Source organism: Antedon bifida, chromosome 10 (assembly GCF_963402885.1).
Source record: "Antedon bifida chromosome 10, ecAntBifi1.1, whole genome shotgun sequence".
Lineage (NCBI taxonomy): Eukaryota > Metazoa > Echinodermata > Crinoidea > Comatulida > Antedonidae > Antedon > Antedon bifida.
In genome coordinates, this window is record NC_136235.1 from 3,461,273 (window position 1) to 3,483,633 (window position 22,361).

Below are 22,361 nucleotides of genomic sequence, written 5' to 3' on the forward strand. Positions count from 1 at the left end.
GTTTCACCTAAACATAAAAGCTTGACACGGAGCTTTGACACATTATGACGTGATACGTCGGATACGGCAGATACGTGTTGCGTCGCATATCCAACCGAGGACGTACTAAGTCAGTCTGCTAACAAGCATCCGTGAGGTAAAGAGGTGCTGGTTCATACATCAGATTTGACAATCCAATGTCTGAATGTTTTGCGATAATCTTTTTCCTCTCCCAGAGTTTACGGAGTTGATGTGTATGTAGTTATTTTGCGTTTGCCATCTGATTTCTCGTTTTTTCACATTGCGCCGTCAACTGCAGGGATAATGGCTATTCGTCTGGCAGCAACCATCGTTTTAGTTTGCATCCTCATCATGGTTCCAGTGGGTATGTATCAAGTTTTATAATCTAATTATATTGTTAGCATTATTATTGATATATGAACCTAGTATTGTAATAAATATAGATGGACCAATCATGATAATCAACCATTTATTTTAACAACTAAGAAATAATAACTTTATCAAAATGCTTTCTAAATAATATCTATCTAATTAATGTTATATAAATAAAATATCATTAAATAATTTTAAATAGAAAAATCAGGACATTACGATTTCAAAATGACTTAAAAGTATTGTAATTTACCCTTTCTCTATATTGATTTTATGTAAAGTAGATCAGAGAAGAGTGTATTCATTCTTCCCCAAGTAGATGTATGTTACAGATTGTTATCATTGTTTTGCTTATTATGTTATAATATTGTCCAATCTAGTACTATTTGTTACAGAAAATAATACATTAAATTGACTTTATTCGGAACTTTATACATCAAAAAACAATACAAAATTCAATAAAAATATGGAATGGAGGACAACACAAATTCAAAAATATTTTCATTATGGGCCTCTGGACCCAAAACAGAAATTAGATATAATTATATATGCATTGTTATTAGGCCTATTATTAATCATTAATCTATAGTGAATTATATCGATTAAAAAAATCTAAGAAGATGATAATTATCAAGTTATGTGGAATGTTATCATTTACTTCAGCATCTCTGTAGTTTGCTACTTGTTATCATCTTACCGCATATAGCTACTCTTATCATCCATTATGTTTCTATCTACAATTAACCGAATGCCAACTTTCATAATTATTTAGTAAGCAGTTATAGATAATTGTTAGAAATTGTTGATGTTCGAGTTTTAAAAATTAATTGAAAATTCTTGTTTAGTTCTTAAATCTGTTAGCCCAATATAGGGTTTCTTTGCAGCTGTTAGAGTATCTCTTATCTCGTACCTGATTAAACTTAAAATTAGTATTTTATGATATAGTATAATACCCGGCCCTGTAATTGAAAAGCTACTAAATTACACTGGAATTAGAACATTAAATCTTTTATATTTTGACAAACTAGCCAATCTCCAGCCATAAAGGTATAGGGTCGTTTTATTAATATCTTACTCTTGCATTAATTAAAGTCACAAATTAAATTGATTGTCTTCTTAATGACTGTAGTAGACTATGAACTACTCTTCCTTTTAATAAATAAAAAGACAACTGTCTCATTTTCCAAACAGATTTACGGTTAATTTAAGTTTTGTTCACTGTTGGCATTACAAGTGTATCAATCTAAATGCTAATTAGTTAGATACACTAAATAGCTAGGTAATAGACAGATTCAGCAGAGTGGCCAAAAACTTGCAATCAATATCTGTATGACTGTTAGGCCTCCAATCACGGGAGAACAATTTACTACAATCTTTAAGCACTCACCAATAATTACTGCTAGGAAATGGTCATTTGTATATCCAATTACATAGTTACTCACGTAGATACAAAGAGAAACTATTTTTATGTTAAATTAATTATATAATTACCATCCTTGCGATAAAAGGTTGATAACGGCGTTTGTGATTTTAGATATACTGATAAATAAGAAATATTATAAGATTAAAGGTTGATGACAAGTTAATTTCAATAATATTATTTTTAAAATGTGCATTTTCAAATAGCATTGTTTGTTCTTCTAATATAACTTCTTCTATCATCAACTTTATTCAGAAAAGCATTTACTAAATAAATTATATTTTTTTTATTCTATATATAACTTACTGTAAATTTCAAAGATTAATTGGCTAAATAATTAAAAAATCTTTTTTTTCAAATAATTGATGACGTATTATAATCAAGAAACGTGTATGTTTTGTATGGTAATCCTGTCGTTTGTTATGTCGTTTGATCCGATTTTATTTTTATTTTATGTTTCCTTCCTTTTGAGAATGAATGTTGATCCCATCAACTTATCATCCCTCTGTCGTTAGCAACGCAGTAGAAAATAGACATTAGATTTCGACTTCTAGATATTGATTTTGCACGTTCCATTCCATTATGATTTGTTAATACCAAAATAACAATAATAAAAAAAACAACCATAAACAGGCTATCATACCTTTACTCCAATCTCGGTTCCATTCTATTAAAAAGAAAAAATATTTCCGGAATATTCATTATTTTGTGAAAACTATAGATTAAAGATACTACTATATTAATAAACTGTCCCTAATTTATCCTATGTATAATGTATGCATACAGAGGCGGCTAAGAAACAGAAACAGGATAGAAATGGCAAGTATTGTAAAAACAACTCCCGAACATTTTTCTTCATGAATTCATGTCTTAATTTGTAGTGCACGCTTGTTAACTTATAGTTATTACTGATTTAGGGTTTAACTTTGGAAATCTGCATCCAAACATTTTGTTTGTCTTAATCTTAAAAACAAGATTCAATCTCTTTAAAAAAACTTTAAGTGCATGTTTTCATCTTTAGTGCATAATCCTTAGCTCAATATTTTCAGTCTTGTTTCCAATTGCTCTTCCTCCTTTTTATTACCTTTTTATGTATTTTTCTATGTTTTTATCTATTTTATAGCTTACATTCGCTAGAAAAAAACAAGCTTTTGTTATTTTTGTAAGCATACATTGGGCTCACTGTAACGCTTATATTTAAATTCTTGCAGCACCTCTTGCTGTTATTTTCCCTTTGCATGGCTTCATTTAGACTCCTTCGTCTTCCCTTAATCTTCGTTAATTGGTTGAGTTGGGTTATTAAGCGAAAGGAAACTTCAATGTAGGGTGCTAATGAGAATAATGTGGGTATATACTTCTCCCTAATAAATAGATCACATTTGAGCTTCAGATTCCTAGTTGATTTTGAAAGCATACATGTGTAGTCATAACATCATTGAAGCTTCAAAAAAACACTTCCATAGTTTCTTCAGCGAAACTTTGGAAAAACTGGTGATGGCGTATAATAAATACTCGTTCAATTTATGCTTTTTTGTACTGCTTGTGTTGTTTAGTAGTATTGCTTATTGTAAGTAACCTAGTTTTCATCCTATGATTGTCTTAACTTTTGTGTTTTGCCTTAATAGTTGAGCCGGGAGAGCACGAACGTCGGTTGATGAATGATCTGCTAAGTAAGTTTCCTTATCGGGAATTTGCTAGACCTGCAATAAACGAAAGCGATGCGTTAACGGTTGCGATGGGCATGACGTTACAACAAATCATGGACGTTGTAAGTTTTAGAATATTGTTTTTTAAGTAATTAATTAAGGCATGCGGCCCACGTCTGTAGAAACAAGCACACAAGTTCTGTATGTTTCGTTTTAGTAAGGTAGTTGTAGTTAACCATGTTATCGAATTTTATTGCGCATGGGCAAGACGAGCATCATAGTCATTGTCTCTGTCCACACTATATTATTATTATCTCATGTTGTTATTATTCTTCTAAATATTTCGAAAGTCAGTCTTTTGAATGATATGTTTTCTTTCTCTCTGCATGGCTCTCATAGTTGTGTGTTTGTTATTTTTATTTTCCATTTTAAACATTATGTTCACAAAGACATTCATTTATTTCAAAAACATTATTCCACCCAAGATTTGCCTTGACCTTTTGTCTACAGTGAGTAAAGCCCTAAGAAAACGTGGAAAGATGCTGTGGCACTTAGTGCATAAGACGAGGATCAATGTATTAATTCAGTAACCCAGCTCAACTATATTTCTTTAAACAACGTCGTATAAAAAAAACGTTATTTATGGCTTCAACGGTGAATAAAAAAACGAAGAACTGAATCTCAATGGAACAATAGAATTAAAAACAAAATACATAGGAAAACCGGAACAATTAATAGAAGTATACCAAAGCGTTTATTTCCAAACTTAAATCAGCATTTGCTTGAAATTGAATAACAACTGAATTATGAGAAAACAGTGTCATCATGACGTCAGCAAATCTTTTTAGTGCATTTTTTACAATTTTACCTTCTCATTAATAATAGAAAAATAAAAGCTTTCGGAAGTCGTTTTTATACAAGTCACGTGACAAATACCAATTTCCAAGGTATGTTGTTTTCAAAGATATTTCTCCATTAGAGTCATGTGATGTTATGCTGCAGCTTGTTCCTAGTTCATGTTTCCATTTTCAAAGAATAATTACGAACTTTTATTTATAATTATTCCATAAATTAATATGAAAGTATCCTTTATATTAAAACCAAGCTTCCCCCACCCCATGTCCTCTATTCAACCATTACAATAAGTTAACTACACATAATTTATAAAGTATTTAAAGATTCTAGTCAAATTTAATTTCATTTTTTTAATTCAAAATATTTCGTTATAGGCCTACCGAGTGGTGTAGTTTTAAAAAACATTTTAAAAATGTACCCTCGTAACAACCAATGTCGTACTTATAATATTGTTCTCACGTTAAAAAAAAGTTTATTTAAATTTACGAAAATATTTATGTTGCACAAATCATTGATTTTGTAGGCTAGACCACGTGATCTTAGGCCTATATAACCAATCAAGATATTTTCAATTTTTTAGGAATCTCAAAATGGTATTATAGGTCTAACGGACTTTGATAACCGATCGATCGCGTACCTTGGCAAGCGCCTGTGAGCGTGATTGAAACGTTCAAACTGAAAATTGTAAATCGTTTTGAACTGTTCACAAAGGAATAGAACACAGAATGTAGGCTCTCTGATTGGACAGTTGATATTTTCTCAGCTGCGAATAGATTGCAATCATAGAGCAGGGCCTGTAACTTATGAATCATACGTAAAACTTAATTACAGGCTTTAGGGCAGTTCTTTTAAACGAACACGTGAACTTGAGCTTTAATTTATGTACTGTAATAACTATTTTAAAGCTGCGCCCATAAAATATTAAGCTTATAATTACCACATTCCAAAACTAGGTTCGGGAAGTCGAACGAGATTTCATCATTCTCTTTAGTGTTATAGAGCTTTTTTACAATCCTGCTGATAAATTTATAATATAAAACAAGATATATAAAGTAATACTAATAAATAAAGGTACAGCTGGATAATCAATCGTTTATATAATATAAGTAAACCTGGTGCATACAGACTATAACAAAAAAAAACAAAATGTAAATTAAATCTAATTAAATTGATGTACTGTAGGCTTCTCTGAAACAAGTTACAAACAACTGTAAGACTTTAGCTACAATGAAGACAAACATACTAAATGAGGCCGAGTGGTAAAGGGCCAGGTGGTAGCGGGCCTAGACCCCTCAATGATGCATTAATGTTAATAATGATAATTAGGGCATCTGGTAGGCCTATATTAATGTTATATTTTGATTGGTATAATTTTGATGTTGATATATTATTAATGTAATTTTGACATTAACGCTGTTATAAAAAGCTGTATTTCTAATTTATTACTGACTCATTGAGTTATGTCTAGGTCGCTTTTATTGTTCTTTTTTGGTCAAATAATTAAATTAAATTTATATACCAAACGTTATAATAACGAATGCCTTGTTCATGTAAAACAATCATGAATCATACCCATGCATTCAGTACCATATACTTTTTATATGAGTTAAGTATGAACATTGTGAAATAATTATTGCTTTTCAATGTCCTTGTGATTCGATCGATTCCAAATCGATTGAATCTGATTTCCCAAACTCACCAAATGTGTGAAAATCATTTCGGAAAACAAAGATTGAGTCAGACATAGCCAGGCATACAAGGTCGTGAATGTGAAATTATTCCAACACGTGTTCACACTGACAATATTGTTTGTTGATATTAAAAAGAATTAAAATCAACATCCAATCATTAGTATAGCGATGTGTTAAGCAAAAATGATGTTTGATGAATGAATTGTTACGATTAGGGAATTAATACATTGCATATCAATGCCAGATCAAAAACATAATTTAAACATTTCTTTTTGTGAAAAGTTTGACGTAGGCCTGCCGAAAATGAGGAAAGTCAAGTCGCTGTTTACACACAGAACACATGATTTGTTTTCAATTTTTTACCGACCATAACGATGATTTTGAACTCGCACAAAAAAGCGAATAGTAAAAAAAAACAAAATTGACATGGTAACCGCGAGGGGCTTATAAGCAATTATGCTTCGCCTCAATTTCCCTCTATTCATACGACTATGAGGGATTACAAGTAAACAAGTAAAATTTGATGAGGTAGAGGCGTAAAACTATCTTTTGTGGCTCGACAATTTAGTTCAAAAGAACAAATATTGCGTGATTGTTAATATATAATATAACATAATGTAATTAGTAACATTCACGTGGTTCATAAGCAGTCAACACTAATTGAGAAGATGTTGTACAAGATAACGATTTCTTCTGTCAAATTCATTTAGCGCCAATGATGAGCCCTGTGACATTTGACCTAGTCATGGCAAACTCTGATCCAATCAACCAGACGTCTTCAAAAACCATTTTGAAGACAGATAGTAGAGGATTAAACTAGGATATTATAGTATAGACACTCGTGAACAGAATTCAACATTAATTTCTGCCCCTTTTGCTTGTTATTGTGCCACAATAATTTGTTTTAATGTTATTAATTAATTAATCATTAACAGTCATATAATTAGGCTATCATCATACAACCATATACAACTTTTAGTTAATGTGATGATATTTAATAATTATTATTATTCATTTTTTTTTTCTTACTAGGATAATGTACATCTTACTCGTCATTATATATTATGTTTATGTATTTTTTTATATATATTTTTTTAGCTGGGTAAGCCTTAAAGTTTTTTTAACGTATTTGCCCACCAGCCACACATCTCTATTATATATGATATTTATTGTTAGGCCTACTTAATTATCTTATATGTGTGGAAATCAATAAATAAAAAAACAAGAAAAAAGGCAACAATTAATAAAATTATAACATTTTATTTTTAATAATTTCAATATAATATAGAATATGTTACTAAAATAAGCGTGACTGTAAAATAATCTCAAACACGGCTATAATATTGATCCATAGGAAATTTAGTGGATATTTTTTATTTCTGGCAACCTCTGCAGCAGATACTAGTACCATTATATTGATCTCCCTTTACACTCGCTTACTACTAGCAGGATCCCTTTATTCTTCCCTACTACTAACAATACCGAGAGGGGATTACTAACGATTGGGGAAAGTTAAAGCCCATATATTTTGCCCAGACAGAGAGGCCACTCCATATCACGATAACTCTCGTTCCTTTTCCAATAATCATGATGATGATGATTTTAGTTAAAATGAAGGGGTTTTTTTGTCAATGTCGTCACAAAATTTAACCACACCCGCGCTAAACATTGACGTAATCGCCTTCTTAATGTTCATTTAATAATAATAACAATCTTAATAGAAAGTTGTCGATTAACTATTGAATAATATTTTATTTGTCATCCTTTCTATTATTGCGTGGTTGATTGTTATTTCTGAATGATCAAGGCGGATCCATCATCATTTATTTGACTGTAATTGTGGCGCGTTAGTTTTATAACAATAATAATAAGAATGTTCAATTACCAATTAATATTATTTCAAAGCGTTTATGTAAGATGTATTTTTTGTCACCTTGCATTATCCAAATATAAATTGTAAAAATAAGTTATATTTTGAAAATTTTTGTTTTTATTAGGACGAAATTAATCAGATTATTACAACGAATATTTGGCTGACGCTGGTAAGTTTTTTATATCTATTTTATTACTTTACTATTTTTCTATCTATCTTTAGATATTTATATTTAGATAGCTAGTAACAAATTTAACCATACACACATCTAAATCACTTCATTATACATTATACATAAATGAGAATTATTTTTGTAAGACAATTACTTAGATATTTAAAAAATAAATTTAAAGAACATTTTTTCGAATTAAAGTTCTAAATTTATAGTATCAACATTTATTATTATCAATGGTAAACAAACCAATACAATAATAAATGGTAATATATAATAATGAAACAATGCAACAAGACCATTAATAGAGGATCTTGCAAGAAAGAATTAAGATAATTTATTTATTCAATCTTTTATTTCGGAATCTCTGGTCTATATAAGTAAAAATGACGTGTACAGTAAATTAAAAAAAATAAACTGTACTGACTAATTACTACAAGACGGTGCGCTCTCATCTCGGCATAGCATTCCACCTGGAGAGCATCTTTAACTTATATAATGCTCATGTCAATCAATGCTAATAATAACCATACCCAAATGCATTAGGATAAATGGAATGAATATAATGGTGATTCTATGACAATATTATTCAAAATACATACATTTAAATGGTAAATGCATTTGAAACAAATACTAAATTATAGTTTTGCACGTCACCAAGATAAGTTATTTCATAAATCATGTTATCATTTGTTTCTGAAGGTCAAGGAAAGAATTAAAGATGTATTGTCCCCCAAAAAACATGAACAATTAAGACTTTAAATAGGTTATTTTGTAGTTTCAATAGAGTAAATCTCTTCCATAGAACAAAAAACGAAAAAAAAAAATGTTTTCAATTATAAAATGACAAAATAAATGGTAAATTCAACCAAAAACCCATTATTTATCCAATTTTTGGTCAAAGTGGATAACTAATATGTGACATTAATATGGCATATTCAAAACAATGTTTTTTTTTGTTTTTTTTTCATCTTTAAGGACATTTTTTTACTCCATTTATCCACGTTGTTATTCACTTTTCTTCAAATTTCGTTAGTTTGTAATGTGCAAATTATTTTTAATTGAAAAACACAAGACGAATAACATTATTTGTTTTAATACCTAAATTTAAAAATGTCTTCCATACACTAAGAACATTTACATTTAAAGAGTGTTGACAAATGTATATTTTTATTGGATTACATTTGTTATTATCGATACTAAAAAAACACGTGTAATTACATTAATCTTAATTCATGTTATGTAAACCTCAGGTGACATGCTTATGTTACAGGTGCAATTCATGTATAATTTCAACGTTTACATAGCTAACTGTCAATCATATACATATATTGTTACACCTGTATCACAAGGTTAAATTCAATAACCTGGTTATGCCAAAAGTCTATCACAGTTCGGCTTTATTTACCCACAATGCACCAGTCCCACCCATATAAACACGTTGGTGATGGCATCAACTAAAAAAAGGTTCAAAATACTGAGAGCAGACCATGCGAAAAAATAACAAAATCGATTAATATCGATCAACGTTAAAAATAAACAAATAGAACCTATTGTAATAGGTGTGGATCCGGGGAACGCTAATTTCGTGTAACCAATACTCAACTGAAATGGACATATGGGTTTCACACAGTGACACTATGTTATACATTTTAAGTACCCTGGTATATATACTATGGCTGGCAATAATATTATGTTTACTAACACTGGAAGTGTTTAACTTTATTGAAGACACCTTGCAATTGTATTAATGGTGTCAACAAAATAAAACTGAAAATACTTTATCAAGGGGAGGAAGGTTGCTTATTTCATCACGCTTGTTGTTGTTATCAATTTTATTACAAAGGTTTATATTTTACTATAAATAATAGTAATGATATTCCCGAAGCTACCCTTAAACTAATTTCATAAAGGAATATCAAAATGTGTTCCCAGTACACGGTTAGTTACCTGTACACTCACAATGTTCTAAATTAATTCCAAATAACATTAAACGCTGTGTATAGATGTAGACAGACTTATTTCTTCAAACCACGGAAAAGCATACATAAATTGAATTTCAATTCCCTCGATTCCTTATAAATTCCAGTATTGATTTTTTGGAGAGGATACTCTTTGCTCTTTATTATTCTCTGCAGTAAGTCTACATTAGTATGATTGTATATTTGTTAACATTTATCTATTTAACAGTCAACATTCACAAACATTATTAAAATGCTACCATTGTATCAGTTCATGTGAATTTGAAAACATTAATTAGAATTTGAAATTATTTTATCATTCGAATGTATACAAAATATTAGAATTAACATATTTACACTACTGTATATATATATGAATGAACTTTTTATAAAAATTAAAAAGCAACTTTTCTTGAAAGTTTAGAAATGTACTTTTATGTAGAAAATGAAAAAGAATTGTAAACTGTTATGAATTAGCATTTTTATATAAATAAAGTCATCACAACATGTCGATAAAATTGCGACTCTCAAAAAAATCTTGGCTACAGTTAATCATATTTTATTGGTTTTATACAAAATAACTTGATTTTTTTTAAAAAACGAAGTCTGAAGGATAGTAAAAAACACAGTCACTCACTGTCGTCTAGATATCAATCTAAGTGTATTAAGTACATCTAAAGCTCCGTCTACACTAGCAAACTTTATGTGACAAAAAAATGTCATATCATTACCATATTTAGGCATATCACTACCATATTTAGGCATATCACTACCATATTTAGGCATATCACTACCATATTTAGGCATATCACTACCATATTTAGGCATATCACTACCATATTTTTGTCAAACTAGTTTGTATGTAGAGACATAGATAGGCCTAATGTATAAACTTTATAGTACACAAACAATTATAAAACAAATTTGTCAAATGTGTTCATTTGTGACTAAATGTTATTTCGCAGATAAAACAAAATACAATTTATTTTAAAATTATTAGATTACAATTCCATTACTATTGGTTATTTACAAGTTTTCTAACTTAATTTGGTATATTTCTTTTTCATATATGCGCGTACGGAGTTTTGAAAAATACATTATGTAAAATACGTTATTATTATGATGTTTCTAAAACAGGTCAACCATAGTGCATTATTACAGCATAGCGGTGCTAAAAAGATCACTCCCTAATCTTTCTGCATCTTTCTGTAATTATTCAAAGTGCCTGGGTCTGTTTTGTTTTGGTTTATGATGTTTACTGAGTTCATATCTTGCTATTCCAAGTAAAGGACGCTATCGTATTGGGACTTTTCACATTAATTAGGTCATCAGCATCAACCACATTAGCATAATTAATGTAGAAACATTGAATCCTATCATGATGGCGTTTATTTCATTTTTAAGTATGTATTATTATTTCCAACCACGATCAAATAACAACATACAGTGCTTCCATATATCAAAGATTGTACGTATGTATAATGGCTGACCTTTGACATTTTGGCGCGGGTTGCTTTCCATTGAAGCATGATTGAAGTGATTATATTGTAATATAATAATAACGCTATGTTTAAAGACGCACTTTTTATAATGCTGTTTGCAACTTGTTTAACGAAAATATACTTCATTTAAATAATCATATCTAACTTCAAATTAACAATATTCACATGAACAGCTTCGAGTAAAAAGTGCGTACGCTGAAAAAAAACATTCACAGAAGGAAGTCTCAATAACCGCGTGAAAACGAGAGGTCGCTAATAAGAGACTTCAAGCTCTGTCTACACTATCAAATTAGTTTGATAAAAAAAAGTGTGATGTGCCCAAATATGGTAGTTATATGCCCAAATATGGTAGTGATATGTGGTCATCGTGCCCACATTGTATATCGGCACATCATTTGTTGTCACATTAGACAGCATAAAACAAAACTTAAGCATGTCTACTAACGACGTCGATTTAGCGACACTCACTAGTCTTATTTGAGGACATCTATAATGACAACTATAGTAATAAAGCTAATTAGTCTACTTGTAATGGTCATTGCATGATGTTAGTTAATGTTAATATTTTTACTTCATCATCTCATGACTATAGTGATATTTTATTAGAAATATAAAGCCTTGTTTTTTGCTCTTAAAGCTTGGACTCAACGTAAGTACGCACGCGCAACGCAACTGAGTTAACAAATCACAACCCAGTTCGAATGATCCATCTCGTGTGGTGACCAAATCAAATTACTTACGTTGCGCTTAACGTCCTTGCGGTGTGTTCTAGTGGGAACCAAGCTTTAAGCTTTTGACATTTACAGGTTTTTTTTATTAATCGATACGAATACCATTATACCTTGATCGCTACTGTCAAATGAAAAATACCATTGCCATAGTGATGACGTCATTTAAATCACATAATCGTTAACTGAATGATTTATTCAATAATTGCCTAATTCTATGGCAACTGTTAAAAATATTGAAATGTATAGAGAGGCTAACGTAACAAAAGTAGGTCTTTTATGCTTGAAATATGTGAAGGATTGTACATTCTAATGCAAAAAGCGATTGACATACAAAAAACGAGGTAGAGCACCAGTTCTATTTCAAAAGACGATGGTACGTATATTGAATACAATAAATTAAGCATAATAATAATTGATACATTTTATCCCAGTTTTTTTTATGATATGCTATACGTATTGCCTATAATACATTGAACAATATAGATTTATTAAATTCAACATTTATTTCGACCAAAATCAAACATCAACATAGTATGTAGGCCCCTATACATTTACAAATAATAAACAAAAAAAAGTGTCATTTTGGCGAGCGACTGAAAAAACTACTAAGATCCTAAACACTTTACATTAATACAATTTAATGAATTAAATAACAATTATATATTTTAATATCGTGAGTGTTTTCTTGGATGCTCAATGAAGAGATAGTATAATATAAAATAGTATATAAATTATAGATAATAATCACTTGCACTGATGAAGGGCTAGTGTTGCCCAAAAGCTCTGCTAATTTTTCTGGCTGTTTTACTTTATCGTTTTGGTTTAGCTTTTCGCTTTTTTTTGTATCTCCATTGAGATCCAGCCACTGATACCCACAGCATTGTCATTTTTTCAGTAATTTGCCTTTGGATTTATAGATAATAGATACACATAATATGTATACAACAATACCAATCATACATACAATGTTACGTCATTTGTTTATTTGTTTTGCTTACCGTTTCCCCAAAAATATCAACAAAGCAACAAATGTTCATTTTGTAGCTACTCTACTGAAACTGAATATCCTTACGATTAGAACCAAAGTGTATTGGCCTTTAAAAGTACCATGACCAGAATATTGCCACATCGTTTACACTATGTTGAGATCAAATCAGTTAAACACAATAACATACAATAATAGCCATGTACCGCGTACTACAGTCGAACTAGCAGCTGAACACCCTTAAGACATAGCCCCTGTGACGTATAACTTGTAAAGCCCTTAGGTATGTTAGGGGGCAAAGTCACCCCTCATCCTAAGGCACGGAGATGTAACTGTACAAATACGTTGTAAAAACATAAAAGACACGCAGTTAGCATTTAGGCAGATGGAGAGGAATAGTAATAATTAAAATTGGCATTTTTAGTAATTCAATTATAGTAGTCCTAGGCCCGCCCTGTACATTTATAGTATGACAACAAAAATGTAAGGTAGCTGGTGAACTTCATTCTACGTTGCCTTGTATTATCACTGAGCTAGCCGAGAATTTAGGACGATTTCCTCACAAACACACAATCACATAAACATAATAATATGTCATGGAAACAGGTAATTCGTTTAGGATCATATTAATAGTAAAAACAACTTTTTAATTTTCGACAATGGTGAAAAATAAAAGGTTTTTGTATTGCATATTGCATATTCTATAATGGGTGTTTTTTGTAAAAGCAGTGACGCCATTTTCGATGTTGTAATTTCGATTCAATTCAAATTTATTTCCTTTTTTTCTGATAAAATTATAACAATAATATTATTCATGGCATTAACATAGGAAGGATCTAGAAAAAAGCTCGAATATTGTTCTAGAAAATTAACAAAGATTCAATCAATTTGGAAGCACGGAAGATTTTTACTTGTTTTAATTGATTTTTGTAACTGCTACAAATATGTGTTGCTCCCTTAACATCTGATTGAATTGAGAACTTCGCTGGGTAAGTGCAGTCGGTCATTAGGTTGCCTACTCACAGCATGTCGTATTGATATTAAAGATACTACATAAACATAGTTTACGACAGTATACTACAATATTATGATCACTATTTAAATCCAAAATTAAGAATTGTTTGTAATTGGTTCTTGTGGATCTTTTCGATATTCTCTTGTCTTGTTTTTATGTATTCCAGTCTGTAAATGGTGGGCTCCCCGCTGTTGATTGTGAATTGAAATACAATTTTAAACAAATAAAAATAAATTTCAAAAAAATAACCGACGAATATGATCAATGCCGATAAGAATAGGGACAGTCACAAAATAATTACAATGGTATTATGCAATAAGTAACTTAACGGATGATGTCGTCATTTCACCGAAAACGCCATACTGATAATATAATTAATAAATAATTGTGGTATTACGTTTTTTTTCAGACATGGACAGACGCTACTTTAGCGTGGAACGAGTCTGACTATGGGGGTATCAGTTCTATTCGACTACCACCCTCTATGATTTGGACACCAGATATTCTACTATATAACTGGTAAGTATGTACCGCTACAGAACAAAACTTAGAGTGTCTATCTTTGTTTCTGAGAGTGTTAGACAGATTTCCGTCAAAGAAGCGCGACAAAAATTGCAGCGATATCAACTTTGAAAAAGTCGTTTTTTGTCGCGCTACAGTGTCATTTCATCCAATGTTTTTTCGCGTCGCTTGTCGCATGTCACGTCGTTTTGTAGCGTTGATGTGAGCCGACATTTAGTATTATTGAAGATAGGTTTCTAACAGTGCGATGTAGAAAGCATACATCATTGCTTATCTTATAAACTGATATGACAATCATAAGAAATGGAATATTATATTGACGCAAGGTTACAAAATCTTCCTATCACCATAAAATGCCAAGCATGTGATCAAGAACCTAAGCAAGGTAATTACAATGCATATTAATCAATATCTATTCCATCATTTGTAGACAGGAATTACTGGATATTATCTATATACAAAATTAATTGAGAAATGTGTAACACTTACAGTATAGAATATAGTATATAAAATAGTTTTCTCTTAATACACAAAGTAATAAAATAGCACCAATAAGTGGTGGATTTTTTTATTTTATGTCTTTAGGCACATGTGATTAAGGATTACCATTAACAAAAATTAATCACTGTGTCTTATCAGATAGGTGCTAATTCCACTGATACACTAAACCCCTACTTGTTTCGAATGATGAACTGGGTTCTTTAAAGTGCACACAGGGTATAACTGTGTACACTGGAACTTACGGTTTATAGTTTGCGAGAAGACTAGGAGCGAGTCGGCCTCAAACCCATGCCGATATTGTTGGCTCTTTAGGTACGATAAACGCAGCCCTTGCTGCCTTAACCTCTCGGCCATTTGACTAGGTGCCTAATAAGACAAATAAGAAAACATAAATTCTAAGATTGTAACCCCAAACTATAATGTGTTAACAAGAGAATTGATAACATGCTATCTTGGAAAGCAAAATGTTGATAGAAGTCATAATTACGAAAGTGGATTCACACTTTAAAAGTTTCAAACGACATGGAACGTATTCACAATCATGGGTTGTAGCATAATTTGCAATATCCCGATATCTGTTTACTTGTAATATACTTAACTATAACATTAAACTTTTTTAAAAGAAAACTGGCATTTTACAGATAATTTGTATAGTACAATATATCGTAATTATATTGTCGTTTGAGGCAAAAGTGTATTCTGTATTGTAATGTGTTATTGTAGCCTAAATTTCGCTTACAATGTTATTTCATACACGGCTTCCTTAACGAGATTCTACAAATCCTGCGATAAACTCTGAATCGCTCTAGAAGAAAGCCACGTGGTCGCCATGGTACACATTATCGCTCAAATTACGCGAGCAATTTCCATTTACCCCAGTATCAAATGTATGTTTATAATACTTATGTTGTTACCACTTAATGTATTCCTGTGTAACCGTATGTATAGACTAAAGATAAGCACTTATTTTACCCCATTAAGAGGTCATAAAAATAATGCATGTAATGATAATGATGATGCGTTTTCATATGCTTATTGCTACCATACAGTCCAACAATTATTATAATAATACTTTGATTGGTGTGAACGTCTTATCAAAACTCTACCACCAGTCCGAAAATTATTATAAAAATACTTTTATGAGAATGAGGATATCAAAACCCTACCACAAGTGCGAAAATTATTATAGGCCTAATAATACTTTGATGAGAATGAGGATATCAAAACTCTACCACCAATCCGAACGTGATAAAAATAATACTGTACTCTGATTGCTGTGGACGGGATATAAAACTCTACCCATAGTCAGAAAATTATATAATAATATTCGTTCATAATACAGCGCTTATTGCACAATGCTTCAAAGCACTTCACATTATTACCCCGGTCATTTTTTTTTATCAAACACGTATGGAAACATACTGACATAATGCAGCTAGTAATCAGCACAAAGTTGTGTCTAGATCTAAACGGGTACCCATTTATACACCTGGGTGGATGAAGGAAAACGAAAGTAAAGTATCTTGCCAAAGGATACAAGCAATGCGGCGAGAGTTAGATTCGATATTTGTGTTATATATGCCTCTGATTTGTGTGAATGCAGGTATATCTCCCATGCTGATAATTATAAACTTAATTTATTTACCCTATCGTTTGTTTATTTGTTTGATTGAAATATATTTTATATGTAATAAATATAACTAATATTATTATTCTTTTAGTGCAAACGAAAACTTTGATTCCACTTATCATTCTAATGTCGTTGTGAGGTCATCGGGGAGTTGTGAGTGGATCCCACCAGGTATCTTTAAGAGTGCTTGTTCAATTGACGTTACAAACTTCCCCTGGGACGACCAGGTGTGCACGCTAAAGTTCGGATCCTGGACCTATGATGGAGGGCGTATCAATCTCACAAAACTGACGGAAGAGGGCGATATAAGTACATTCAAACCAAACGGAGAGTGGCATCTCAAGGGTAATACACAGTACACACTTTGTAGATCATCAATAAAGTAATAAAATGTCGCGAAGATGGCGACAATTTCCGTGATAATTGTATTATTACAGAGCTTTCAATATGCGATAACCTATGACCTCGGAACTAGTTACGTCATGAGAGATTGGGATGACTATTCTCCCGATTCCTCACAGTTTGGGCAAATTCTAGATCCAGACGCCGATCACTGGATCACAATATGCCTGGGTCCTGATCGACGAAAATCAAACTCTACGGAAACATGACATGACGTAGACGGTGATAAGTTATGACGATAAATGATTGAGATATCATTATCATGGACGATATTTATAACGGCATAATAAGCATTGTCGTGATGACCACGTGATCATGATTATAAAGGTTATAACGACCATGAAATGATGATAACTATTATTAATTTTTTAGGTGTTGACGTGTTGAGAAATGTGGTTTACTACCCATGTTGTACTGACCCATTTATCGATATAACGTTCGTAATAAAACTCAAGCGTAAGACACTGTATTATGCCATGAATCTAGTGATGCCTTGCATACTCATTTCAAGTTTGATGTTGCTTGTATTCACCCTCCCACCAGACACTGGAGAAAAATTATCATTTGGTGAGTTTTCCAATAAGCTCCTCGATATACCGCCGCTGCAAAAAAATAGTCGCTGGAGCACTTTAATTTACATTATTTAACTCCATACTAAGCATAGACTACACTTATAGCAAATCCTTTACCAACAGTTTGTTTTAAACTTCGAGTTTTACACAATAATATTGTTAAGTTCTTAAAGTCCAGTCTACACTGGCTATTTTTGTTTACAAGTTTGTCAAGAAAAGTTTGCTAGTGTAAACCAGTTGACAAACTGTAGAAAACAAGTTTGCAGACTAAACTAAATTCTCCTAACTCCGATTTTGCAAAAATAAAATTGGTTTTCTATTATACTGGAGCCTTTCATTTTGTCTATCTCCAGAATCATATGGCAAAGATTTGTTAATTGCAGCTGAGTTTTCCTAAATTTGTCAGCATAATCTATATTATCAAACAAAACTTTTGTAATGAGGAACAGAAGTACATATGTTGCATTTACTTACTTACTACTTACATTGACTAAGAAAACATTTTATTGTATCTTCCTTTTGTCTTGTACTTCTACTTGTATTCTTTTATTATTAATATATGACACATTATTAATAACTTTTTAAAATCTATCTTAGCTGTCACAATTCTGCTGTCATTAACCGTTTTTATGATGATATTTACGGAAAGTCTACCGCCAACATCGGACGCATCACCTATGTTATGTACGTATACGTAATTTTATAACTTAGCCTAATCATTTTTAATTAATTTAATAATGAAATTACGTCAGAGCAGAGAAAAGGATCTGATCAATTAACTTAACTCCCTGACGCAACGTTTCGTCTTAGTAGTATTTATAACATTATCAAATTATTATACCGTAGTTTATTTAATTTTAAAAAAGATTTAATTTCCGAAAAATATAGCGGAAGCTTTAAACACATTTTTTGTTCCTCATATGATCAATAATATCGAAATCATGCTTTAAAAATACGCGCGCCGTACTTTAGGATGGGTTAATTAAGGTCAAGTATTTTGACAATCTTCACCAAGATAATTTTCAATTATTGCCGGATTGCATGTATTTGGTAATTTTACTAAAATAATAATTTCAAATTGATTTCATCTTTCAGCAAATTATTTCAGCGCCATGTTGATAATGGTTGCTATGGCAGTACTACTGACAATGACGATACTGAACTTCCATCATCGTAACCCAGATACACACACAATGGGGCCAACGGTATGCTTAATAAGAACAAGTTTATATACAAAATCAGCTTACTGCAACAACAATTACATACTATCCAAATGTGTTTTCCGGATTAATGCACCAAAACACAACATTTATTTCTATTTTACTAGTTAAATTGAAACATTATTTATAAACATTTCATGAATAATACCACCAAACTTACGAGTTAAAATGACTACAGCGAGGCATTTTCACATTTTAAGGCAGTTTGCCTTTTTATTAAATGCCTCGCTATAGTCATTTTAACTTATAAATATTTCTTATAAATATTTCCATAGGTAATCTTTCGAGATATGTTTTTGCTTTCCTCTTTCAAATATAGTTAATTTTTGGTTTTTTTAACAGCAAACAATGAAATACAGTATATAAGATTTAGATTTCTAAAATGCATTTTCAAGACATGCTTATAATAATTTATTCTTGTTTTCATTTTCAGATGAAAAAGATATGTCTTGATTGGCTTCCATGGTTTCTGCGCATGAGCAGACCTGGCCATATTTTTAAAGGACCCTTCAAGAAAGGTAACCTTAGTAATCAGGAAATGGAAATCGAGATGCTCGACCAGTCACCTGGTTACAGGAGAAAGATGGCCGCTACCACTGGTTATCAGAATAATGGACGCACACCACTGACGCTACACCAGCAAGGCTCTGCGGGTGTAATTGGAGTCAGATATGCAAGCTACCACGAGAATCAAGATGGGCTTATGGATAAGACGATTATTGGTCGCGACAATCATGGAATACCTCAGAGTAGAGAAAAAATGGACAATGTGCTAGATGAACTCCACTTTATGACAGAGCGATTCAAGAAAATTGACGAAGATGAGGAGGTAGTGGGAGATTGGAAGTATGCTGCGATGGTATTAGATCGTTTTGGACTGGTGTTCTTCAGTATTTACTTGATTATTGCGACCATAGCCATTCTTAACACAGCCCCTAATTTCAGAAAAGATGTACTCGGGATGAGCGCATAAGCATTCTTTATTGTTCGTCATCGAAAACGAACAATTTCCCTTTGAGGATGAAACAGTTTTTGTAGAAAAGTTACAAAAACTATTTTCCGACGATCTTAGAAACGACCGTTTCGGTAAATAAATCAATTTCACTGAGTTGATACTTTTACGTAGAATTGTAGGAAAGAATGTTACGTGGATGCAGTGACTTTTTTCAACTCCACTTTCGGATCCTTTGGGTCAACATTTGCCGTTTGTGCGTCAAATTGGACAAAATGTCATTTTTTATTGGAATTCTTAATTATTACTTCATAGTAGGCTATAAAATGTGTCAGGTAAGCATAAACTATTTCAGTAACCAAGCATGCTGTGACATAGATGAAGTAGTAGAGCACAAACGCCACGACCATTATGAAAATGGCGTCTTGTTTATTCTATTTAACACGGTGTTCCTTATCTTAAACTATTTACTTCTTGGTTAGCGATCTAGTGTAGCTAATTTCTTGCTGGTACATGCTTCGTGGCATTTATAACGACGCTATTTTGGTGTTCGGACGCGTTTGTTTGGCAAGTGAGAACATTTTACAAAGTCTCTGGAGCTTTTATGTAAATACATTATTTAAAAAGATCAAGTTCTTCGTGTTCTGTTGAGTACGCAAAGTAAAAATGTAATGTAGCGCTATAGTTTATAAATTCGGTGTATGGGAATTATTATAAACGTTGCAACCTGTATAGGCATATTGATTTGTTAAAAATCATTTCGGAGGAATACTGTTGAAAGTAAATGTTTGGATAAAAAGTATATACTGTATTTGTAAGAGGTGTAGAATAAAATAAAATGAAAAGAAAATGAAACTAAAAGGCCAACACCTGTGTGCGATGACCATTAAATTATAAGTACACACACGACGGAAGCTATGCCCAGAATAGCCAGGAGGAAAATCATTTTCACTTTTAAGTAAGTATGTTTCTGTAGTTTGCAAATGCCGTGGAAAATGATGGCACTTGGTGGATGCGTTTAAGTTACACCTTTTGTGGTCACAAAATAAAGCTTTCAATCTTCGCGTTGCTACGGTATCTTAACGACCAAGCTATAATAATAAATGAATATGAATAATTCGAAATTTAGGCCTAAGCAATTTGTTCAAATTCAATTGGTGTACGTGAATAACGTGTGCAAATCTAGTAGGCCTAAACGTGACTCTGGTGATATTAGGTCTAGATATATTGGCCTATATTCTTAAAGTTTCAAGTAAGTTTACGAAAAATGTATCATTTGAAAACTATTTAAGGTAATTTTAAATAAAACATTTCTTTATTTTTTAGGGCTGCAATCCATAACAATAGGTGCATTTTTATTTTAAAAGCTTTTAAAATCGGATTGATTGCCTAGGTATGTCGTTCCATTTGCTTTTTTTAAATCTAAGGTAATAATAAAACGATTTTACTTTAATAGGAGTGAAATTTTCAATAAGAAATGTAGCTATAGAAAGACAGATAGACCTGTGTTCACACAGTTGTTGATAGAATTGTAACCATTAACATTACGGTACACTAGATCTATTTCATTTGTATTCTTAACGGTATAAAACAACTAGATAGCTACACTAGAGTAAACATAACAATAAATTTAGCTATAGAAAAACACTTTTATCAATCTTGAATATATAAAAAATAATAGGATAATTCTCTACTATTAATATTATGGGTTTTTTTTTATAGATTTTTTAATTTAATCTTTAAAGTTAACCAAAACCTATTTAAAAACACGTTTTTCCTGATTTTATATAGGCATATTCAAGATTTTTTGTTTTTATTATCATTAAAATTTGATTGCTAAATTAGGTACCAGGTACTGTCACAGAATTGTGCTGTAGAAATTAAGCGTTTCCTCGGAAATAAGTGCTAACAATCTAGTATGTAGTTGATTTAGTAATATAGTTTTAAGATACTTATTTCTGCAATGTACCCTTTAAAGTTAAATCAACTTAATTTCAATAAGTAAACTATAAATATACTACAAAAATAATTTTTAATTCTAGTCGTATTAGATAGTGCAAATAGGGCTTTTTGTAGTTTCGTACAATCACTTTGAAAGAAATATGCAAAATAAGTGTAATTGATTGGAAATTACTCTAGTTATGGAGAAAGCACACACGATTTTTGGTATATTAATAGACTTGTGTATAGCTTATCATAGCGAATATTCCACATTTCTTTGAAGTTGATAATATCAAGATGCATGTGATTTTGTTGTTGTAATCATTAAATTCAAGTGAAAAATAAAGGCAGGTTAATTTCTTGCAAACTATTTATGTTGTCATTTCTTTATTTCATTA

General features: G+C 31.3%; 1 protein-coding gene across 2 annotated transcripts; it reads left to right on the forward strand.

The window, feature by feature from the left end:
* LOC144854068 (neuronal acetylcholine receptor subunit alpha-7-like) lies at positions 1–22,333 on the forward strand. Of its 2 annotated transcripts, XM_078711950.1 has the most exons (10): positions 1–364; positions 2,579–2,611; positions 3,418–3,560; positions 7,982–8,026; positions 14,633–14,742; positions 16,968–17,221; positions 17,651–17,845; positions 18,448–18,534; positions 18,946–19,055; positions 19,504–22,333. In XM_078711950.1, exons 1-10 carry the CDS (start codon positions 304–306, stop codon positions 20,041–20,043), a joined length of 1,578 nt encoding a protein of 525 aa, XP_078568076.1. In that variant the 5' UTR covers positions 1–303; the 3' UTR covers positions 20,044–22,333. The 2 variants fall into 2 exon arrangements, with proteins under 2 accessions (XP_078568076.1, XP_078568077.1); XM_078711951.1 differs by lacking the exon at positions 2,579–2,611 and having other exon boundaries at positions 2–364.
* The last annotated feature ends 28 nt before the right edge of the window (positions 22,334–22,361 follow it).

Excerpts from the sequence above, each read along its gene's own strand:
- LOC144854068 (XM_078711950.1), top strand. The coding sequence starts at position 304 with ATGGCTATTCGTCTGGCAGCAACCATCGTTTTAGTTTGCATCCTCATC. Across the intron at positions 365-2,578 it reads CCTCATCATGGTTCCAGTGG|AGGCGGCTAAGAAACAGAAA; the intron begins GTATGTATCAAG and ends GTATGCATACAG. Across the intron at positions 2,612-3,417 it reads ACAGAAACAGGATAGAAATG|TTGAGCCGGGAGAGCACGAA; the intron begins GCAAGTATTGTA and ends TTGCCTTAATAG.